This window comes from Solenopsis invicta, chromosome 5 (genome assembly GCF_016802725.1).
Source record: "Solenopsis invicta isolate M01_SB chromosome 5, UNIL_Sinv_3.0, whole genome shotgun sequence".
In the NCBI taxonomy this organism is placed as follows: Eukaryota; Metazoa; Arthropoda; class Insecta; order Hymenoptera; family Formicidae; genus Solenopsis; species Solenopsis invicta.
In genome coordinates, this window is record NC_052668.1 from 6,012,905 (window position 1) to 6,021,969 (window position 9,065).

Here is a 9,065-nt window from a genome sequence, read left to right on the forward strand (position 1 = left end):
ATAATAATATGACTAATAAAAGTTTTGAAAATAATAATTCAGATAATAACGTAATAATAAAAGAAATGTTTTTACAGATAATAAGAGTAATATGTTTTCCTGATCTTCCCTCGTTAATCTGTATTTCCAATTTTTTTATTTCTAATATTTAATAATCATTTCTATTCCTTTATTGTGCGCAAGACCTTACTCATGGATTATATACAACTTGACATAATATTCTTAACATACAAAGTAATTAAAATTGTTCTAAAAAAACGCATCGATCTGTTATAGGAAGTTTTAGTAACCTGACATTTTTTATGAGGTCCTATAACTCTTTGAGGTCCTCTGAGGTCCTATATCTTCTTTCAATGGCTATTTGATTTGACAAATCGACTTCATCAAAACAGATCACCATTGCTTTCTCCATATCTGTCATGCTTTGACCTTTGCATCTCATTATTTGCAAAACATCCTTCAAAATACCTTCATTAATGTCAAAATGGGCTATCCATCTTCGGAGAGTTGATAGTGCAGGAAGAGAAATTTTTTTTGTTTTCTTCAAATATCTGTAAGCTTTCGGGGTTACGCTCCTTAAAGATATTGCTGCCGCAATATTTTCCAAAGACCAATGAATCATCTTTTTCGTAGGGTTCATAATGATTTTAATTTGTTCAAGCGTGAAGAAAGGGCTTAGCTTGTCTTGCAATTTTTTCTTCATTATTTTATTAAAAAGTTTATTCTTCCGAGCCAGTTGTTGTCAAAGAACTTTATTTTTTAAAAGCAAGGATGCATTTTTCTCTATCAGCTGCTGTATTTCAGCGTTGTCAGAAACTTGCGATGAACCTTTATGGTGAAAAAACACATTAGAAATAAAAATTAATTACAATTATGTACGAGGTGTGATCAAAAAGTAAGGTGACTTTTTGAATTTCGCGCGCTCTGTACACTCTAATTTCAAAATTTTTTTTTTGTGTTGGTACACTTGTCACGATCATATGTTCACAGTTTTGACTATATAGCATGTGTTGTTTTTATGTGAGAGGCATAAAGGTTAGACTCGTGTTTGCGTGTTCGGCGATTTTTTGCTGTTGAAAATAATGGAGCAGAGAGTTTGTATTAATTTTTGTGTAAAAAATGGTATTAAGTGTTCAAAAACTCTTGAAATGTTGACAGTGGCGTACGGTGAGTCAACTTTGAGCAAAAAAAATGTTTATAAATGGTATAAGTTATTCCAAGAGGGCCGAGAAAATGTTAACGATGAACCTCGCTCTGGACGCCCCAGCACGTCAAAAACCGACGAAAATGTTCAGGAAGTGAAAGAAATTGTGTTGAAAAATCGTCGAATCACGATTAGAGAAATAGCTGATGATCTTAACATATCGTTTGGCTCATGCCAATCAATTTTAACGGATGTTTTGGGTATGACACGTGTGTCAGCGAAATTCGTTCCAAAACTGCTTAATTTTGATCAGAAGCAGCGTCGCATGAACATCGCCCAAGACATGTTGAACGACGTCAATGATGATCCTGATCTGCTCTAAAGGGTTAGAACTGGTGGGTATATAGGTATATGGTTATGACGTCGAAACCAAAGCCCAATCATCCCAGTGGAAAAGCCCAGGAGAGCCAAGACAGAAAAAGGCACGTCAAGTTCGTTCGAATGTGAAGGTTTTGCTCACAGTTTTCTTTGATTACCATGGCGTTGTACATCAAGAATTCCTACCACAAGGTCGTACGGTAAACAAGGAGTATTACCTTGAGGTTATGCGGCGTTTGCGTGAATCAATAAGAAAAAAACGTCCGGAAGTGTGGAAAGAAAATTCATGGATTCTGCACCATGATAATGCACTTGCGCACACGTCGTTACTAGTGAGTACCTTTTGGCCAAAAACAATACTATCATTATGCCTCAGCCACCGTATTCACCAGACTTGGCCCCCTGCGACTTTTTCCTCTTCCCAAAATTGAAAAGGCCTATGAAAGGACGAAGATTTGCGACGATTGAGGAGATTAAGGCTGCATCGCTGGAGGAGCTCAAGGAGCAATACCCAAAAGTGCATTTCAGAAATGTTTTGACGACTGGAAAAAGCGCTGGCACAAATGCATTGTATCAGAGGAGGATTATTTTAAAGGGGATAACATAATTTTGGATGAATAAATGAATATTTTTTTATAAATATGAAAAGTCACCTTACTTTTTGATCACACCTCGTATATTATGTACATTATGTATATTATGTAATATTTAAAATAATTATACCATATTTATCCTGAAAGTGAATTTGAAGTATTATACGTTTGAACAAAAAGCAAACAAATTTGAATTTAAACATTATTAATTAAGATATACCAAAGTTATCATCACTTGTAAGACAAATCCGTCTTTTTTTTCTTAAGTAATATCGAGCACACGGACGGGTGCGTATATCATGCATATAGAGAGGTTTTTAATTATTTTTGGAAAATGGGAATGTCGGAACATAACTTTATCATACATCGTTGAATTTGTAATAAAATAAGTTTTATTATGCTTATGAAAAGAAACAAAAGTTTTTAAAAAACAAAGTGAGTGGTGGGGCAAAATGTATAAAAATGTTTTTTTAAATCACTGTTATAAAGTACTCTCGCAGCGGTTCAACTTTTATTCAAAACATTTATCTCTATTTTTTATAGTTTCGACGATACACGCTTCAAAAGAAAAAAACCGATTTTTTTCAAAGGGAAGTTTCACTCCCTAAAAGTGCAAAGGGGCACATATAAAAAAAATACATGTCCCTTATTTTTATCTGAACTACACATATTAAAAGCTCGTTTAAATCTGAGGTGAACACTTCCGAACGTTTCCTTATTAGTTGCACAAGCATCAAGTAACTGCATCTCCCATTCATAAACAATCGAAGTCGCAACTAGCAGATACAAGCTACGTAAAACGTTAACAATTCCTTCACAAATACATTTCTTATGATATTTTTCATTTTTGGATATACATATGTATTTTTGAGCAATAAAAGCACTTTCAACAAAAATTGTTATTTCTGAGTTTTGTAATCCTGTTAACAAAATCGTTAGTAACTACGTATATATCATTTTTTTTTTAATTTGCCAAAGATGGAAAAAATGATGAATAATCTCATGATGGACTTATAATCTGCATCATTGAAAACCAAATCTTTCAATCATCAAATAGATGAATTGCAACAGGTATATGTATTTATTACTTATATCTGCATTATATTGTTTTGTAAGTAGTGGAAAACGTTATAAATTGTTTTAGTTTGTTTTTCAGAAAGTACAAGCATCAAGTAAATGCGTCATTAAACATAACAACAAATGTACAAGTGAATGACTTCATCTTAGATAAAATAATTAACTTACAGTGAATGTACAAGTAAATGAATTCATCTGAAATGAAATAATTAACTTCCGTATAGATGGTAACATTACACTACACTAATAAAGTTTTATTTGCAAATTTCTATTATAGATAATAATAACACAAGAAATATTTTTAAAGAGAGACGCGAATTTCAATAAATTTAACAATTATAATATTACAATTATATTGGAGTTGGTGAAGGATTTTCGAAATTTCAAATAATTGAATCTCGTCAAGAGAGCTAATGAAAGTCTGCACGGGTATAGGTGCGCAAATGTTTATTTCTTGTCAACGACAATTTTCAACGTGTTACTTTATATCTAATTACAATAATTCCGGACGTTTCGACTCATTTTGAGTCATCTTCAGCGCAATATATATATATATATATATATATATATATATATATATATATACAAAATAAAAAATGAAAACTCCTCATCAGTCAGCAAAACGGGAGGACATCGCGTCACCGGCGGTTTGCCAAATCCGCTGTGGCATCTTCCCCGTGACAGTGTCGCAAGAAATGACACTTTTCTGTTCAATGATCTAACGTTTTTTACAAAGAACTTATTTAAATTGATCAAAATTGCTTGACTCACCCATTCTCGACTAATGAGGACAACAGAAGCCTTGAATAGGATATAGTCTTGTAAGAATAATTATGATTCTTTTGTCACAGTATACACTCGCCAACGGGTCATGCTCTCTATCGCAAGTCAGAATGTATACTGACTGTGTGTTCGGTTTCAAAGTCTTGTTTCAGATTCGCACGCAAAGACACGCAGTCGGGGGTACATATATCAAAATAAATACATAAATACGGTCTATAAGAAAATACAAGAAAATATGAGAAAATAGAAGAGTCGTTTACAGCTTGCCATGATGCATAAAATTAATTAAATAACGAGAGTCTGATATTATAAATTATTGAATCTATTACACTTTGTTGAGTAACGAGAGATATGCATGATGTAAACAATCAGTATCTATTTGCAAATTAAGGCTATTACTCTGTGATTGTATGTGTAATATTTCTGATGTTAGTCGCCTGCCCGAAAACCGCTCATTGTCTAGGATTTTTATGTTCTCCCAATCAAAGTCATGGTTAAAATTCAATCTGTTTTGCGCTAGTATAAACTAAATTTCTCTGGTCCCAAGATTATTCTAGTGGTTTTTCCCCCCTTTTTTTGTTACTCATTTAATAATTAAGGATATAACGCAAGATCAACCTTTAAAGTTTATACCTAGGTTTTAAGGTTTATCTTAAGTTGACTTATTTTTTTCCTCTATAAAAAATTTTGTTATTATCTGATTTTGTTTTCTTTTATTGATTGTATCTATTTCTTTGATCCCAAGCTTATCTTAGAGGTATTTCCGTTGCTTTATCTATTTATTTCAACAGAATTATTTCATGAAATATCCATCTAGGATTAGTTTGAGGTCGTTCTCCCTTTTTTATATTTCATTTTTTCCTTTTCTTATTTTATTAACTTATAATTATGCTAATTTGCTACTTGGTGATTTATGCTAGGCATCGCAGAGTTTGTTACTTCCTTAGTTCATTGAGCGCATCCCATGCGGATGAGCAATTCTTGAGGATTGTTTATCTCTTCGTTGCTCCCGCATTTTAATTCAAATAAGATAGTTGCTGATGGTTATTCCTCACGGACCGGATGATCCGCATCCACCCTTCTCGTTTTTCCAGCAGCAAACGGGTGAGCTCTCGGACCTTTCGGGGTCATCTTGCTTTGGCACCTTCTGGCTCGATGTGGGCAAGCCCACATGGGATGGCTTCCCAGTTCCTTTCACGGAAGCAATCCTCTAATTGATGTAAGGCAAAGATAGACCGTTGGATCACACGGCCCCAGTCGCGCAAGGCGACCAATACAGTGTTCTCCGCCAGGAAGTGTGTCATCACCCTCCATCTGCCATCCTCCTCTTTCTTGGATTGCTACTTGTTCGCCAAAAAAAAACGGGTCCGATGAAGCGCAGGGATCTAGCTCTTCTAGACATTCTGCGAGTAAGCTTCTCCAGTAACTCCTCTAGGTCTTCTCGGGCGTGGTCTATATGCATCCAGAATAGGGTTGGTGACTCCACCTTAATGACTCTGATCTTCAGTGAATCGCGGGTCAAAAAGGTAGTGTCGATTTCATGATTGTCGGAGGTAATGCTTCTACTGGTTTCGGAGTAATTTTATACGAAGCGTCCCCCAGGAGATACATAGGCGGAGCAAAGGTGTTGCAGTTAATTTGAGTGCCTTGTTTCAGTAATATATGGGTTTGGGGAGTCAGAAATAATGATTGATTTCCTCTTAATACAGGTAGTTGCTCATAGCAATTTTGAGTCTGTTGACACAAACAATAGAGCGCCATGGTTCTTACTGCCATACATTCCTTCAATTTCCGAGAAGTTTAAGACTATTACCAAGAAACTTAATGTAAAATTGTTTTTTTTCAGTCTTAATAAATTGAGCAGATTTATTAAAGTGCAGAAAGATGTTCTCCCAAACAACCATAAGAAAAATGTAGTTTACAAGATTATGTGTAAGAATTGCAATGCTTCATACGTAGGACAAACAAGCCGAAAATTGAAAACAAGAATCACTGAACATCGTAACCATATTAGGTGGAATACAAACAGTCACTCCGTAATCACCGAAAACAGATTGAATTTTAACCATGACTTTGATTGGGAGAACATAAAAATCCTAGACAATGAGCGGTTTTCGGGCAGGCGACTAACATCAGAAATATTACACATACAATCACAGAGTAATAGCCTTAATTTGCGAACAGATACTGATTGTTTACATCATGCATATCTCTCGTTACTCAACAAAGTGTAATAGATTCAATAATTTATAATATCAGACTCTCGTTATTTAATTAATTTTATGCATCATGGCAAGCTGTAAACGACTCTTCTATTTTCTCATATTTTCTTGTATTTTCTTATAGACTGTATTTATGTATTTATTTTGATATATGTACCCCCGACTGCGTGTCTTTGCGTGCGAATCTGAAACAAGACTTTGAAACCGAACACACAGTCAGTATACATTCTGACTTGCGATAGAGAGCATGACCCGTTGGCGAGTATATACTGTGACAAAAGAATCATAATTATTCTTACAAGACTATATCCTATTCAAGGCTTCTGTTGTCCTCATTAGTCAAGAATGGGTGAGTCAAGCAATTTTGATCAATTTAAATAAGTTCTTTGTAAAAAACGTTCGATCATTGAACAGAAAAGTGTCATTTCTTGCGACACTGTCACGGGGAAGATGCCACAGCGGATTTGGCAAACCGCCGGTGACGCGATGTCCTCCCGTTTTGCTGACTGATGAGGAGTTTTCATTTTTTATTTTGTATATATATATATATATATATATATATATATATATATATATATTGCGCTGAAGATGACTCAAAATGAGTCGAAACGTCCGGAATTATTGTAATTAGATATAAAGTAACACGTTGAAAATTGTCGTTGACAAGAAATAAACATTTGCGCACCTATACCCGCGCAGACTCTCATTAGCCCTCTTGACGAGATTTAATTATTTGATAACAATTATAATAATATTAACGACAGGAGTTGGAGTTAAAATAAATAAGTGTTTATCGCGGTACAGAAACTTCGATGGCAGCTCTACTACCCGACGTCCGTCGCATCGGCCGAAATTAATTTGTTAATTTGTTTTCATTAATTTTTTTATTATTTACTCCTCTATTGCGACTAACTGCATTATTGCACTTCTGCTTCACTGCTTTACGAAATATTTTCTCGAAATCTTTTTTGAATGAAAACTTGTTTTTAACGTATGCTAAAAGTACATATATTTATCAGTTTTAAAACTTTCAACAATGCGAAATCGATACTGCATTGTATAAATTATAACTTTACTTTTCATAGCTTTAATTTTTACTGTATCGAGTTTTTTTTTTGAGCGGTTACACCTTTTCTCAATAAAAATTTTCCACCATTTCTGTAAGCGAAGAGCTAACTTTTCTTTTGTAAATAATAAAGACATCATCTCACATATCAACTTAGAGACAGATGTGGGATTGCAAAAAAAGCGACTGCTACTCACTACACACGATATTGGTCCACTAAGGTCGATTGTCTTTTCCTGTTAAATATTTTGTAGAAAATATAAAATTTTTATATAATTAATAAATATTCATATTCATATTCACACAAATAATGCACAAAGGGATTCTGAGTAGATTCTTTTTTAACTTTTCATAACAAAAAGATAACAAATTTTATGCAGAATCTGTTCTATCTGACGATAATTTGTTAAATTGCCGTCTGAAATCTGACAAGAGCTTGCTGACGTATTGGGAAAAAAATGATTATATAAGAATTAAAATTAAAATAAATCTATAAGTGCCCATATGTAATTACATATAGGATGTACCAGAACATTGCACACGTTGGGGGCGTAGAAAAGATTGTAATAAACAAGAATGTTCTATATTGTTTGGCGATATTTGCAATAATTGCTATGTTAATAATTAAATTGAGCTAAGAAAAACATGAGCATTTGTGTCACATATGAGCCAATTAGGTAATGTGTGCGTGCGTATGTACGTGCATGCGTGTGTGCGTGCGTGCGTGCGTGCATGCGTGCGTGCGTGCGTGCGTGCGTGCGTACGTGCGTGCATGTGTGTGTGTGTTTATAAAATTAACAAAATTATACATATAAATATATATTATTTTCACCTTATGATTGTGTGCTGCATTTGATTGATCACTCGAAGACTTTATTTCATCTGTTGCATTCGCAGTGTTCGCACTGTTCCATTCGTGAACATATTCCAAGTCATTTACTTGTACATTCTCTGTTTTTATAGTGATATCTAAAGTATCAGGGAAGTCTTTCGTTTCTACATTTTGTTGTACCAGATTATGTCCCGATGTTGAAGATATCGATTCACTTAATGATGTACGTTTAATGACGTAGTTACTTGATGCTTGTACTCTCTGCAAATCAAATTAAAACAGTTCATAACGTTTTATACTACATACAAAACGATATAATGCAGATATAAATAAAAATTACATATATCTGTTGCAATTCATCTATCTGATGATTGAAAGGATTGACTTTCAGTGATGCAAATTGCAAGTCCATCATGAGATCTTTCATCATTTTTTCCGTCTTTGGTAAATCTAAAAAAATGATATTTTGTTCGAAGTGTTTTTATTGCTCAAAAATGTATATATATTTATATCAAAAAGTGAAAAATGTATTAAAAAAAAATGTATTTGTAAAAGAATTATTAACGTTCCACATTTGCTATAAATCTACTTATTTGGTGAATTGCAGGCATTATAATACAGTAGTTTGACTAATTACAAAAAAATTATTAAGATAAAAATTGTAGAAGTTTATTTAATCTAATTGCATAATTTGAGCTAAATGATAAAATAATAAAAACTTTGAGATACTCTGAATCTGCTTTAACCATTACTAAAGTCATATAAACATGTAAGATCTGCTATAATTATACATATATTTCAATCTCTATTGATTTTCTAATTTCACTTTTTATTTGTAACAGGACGTTTGGTTTAATTTGTCAGTATTAAAAGAAAAAAGTTTTAAGTATACCTTTATTGACAGACCGTAATCTGAGCAGTCTTTCATTGTTTCTTTGCAATCTCTTGTTTTCTTCTTGTAATATGGTGA

At 33.5% G+C, this 9,065-nt stretch overlaps 1 protein-coding gene across 1 annotated transcript; it reads right to left on the reverse strand.

Annotated features, from left to right (window-relative positions):
• Positions 1–310: 310 nt before the first annotated feature.
• LOC120357754 lies at positions 311–8,688 on the reverse strand. Its single transcript, XM_039449226.1, has 3 exons — positions 8,436–8,688; positions 8,073–8,356; positions 311–497 (listed from the first exon to the last, which is right to left on the reverse strand). The coding sequence occupies exons 1-3, from the start codon at positions 8,523–8,525 to the stop codon at positions 311–313; spliced, it is 561 nt and encodes a 186-aa protein (XP_039305160.1). The 5' UTR covers positions 8,526–8,688.
• Between the last annotated feature and the right edge of the window lie 377 nt (positions 8,689–9,065).

What these genes read in the sequence shown, in the direction of transcription:
- LOC120357754 (XM_039449226.1), bottom strand. Translation starts at nt 8,525, where the DNA reads ATGATGAAAGATCTCATGATGGACTTGCAATTTGCATCACTGAAAGTC. An exon ending in ATGAATTGCAACAGATATAT is followed by an intron (nt 8,357 to 8,435) that starts GTAATTTTTATT and finishes TTTGATTTGCAG; the next exon opens with AGAGTACAAGCATCAAGTAA. An exon ending in AAAATAATATATATTTATAT is followed by an intron (nt 498 to 8,072) that starts GTATAATTTTGT and finishes AACTCTCCGAAG; the next exon opens with ATGGATAGCCCATTTTGACA.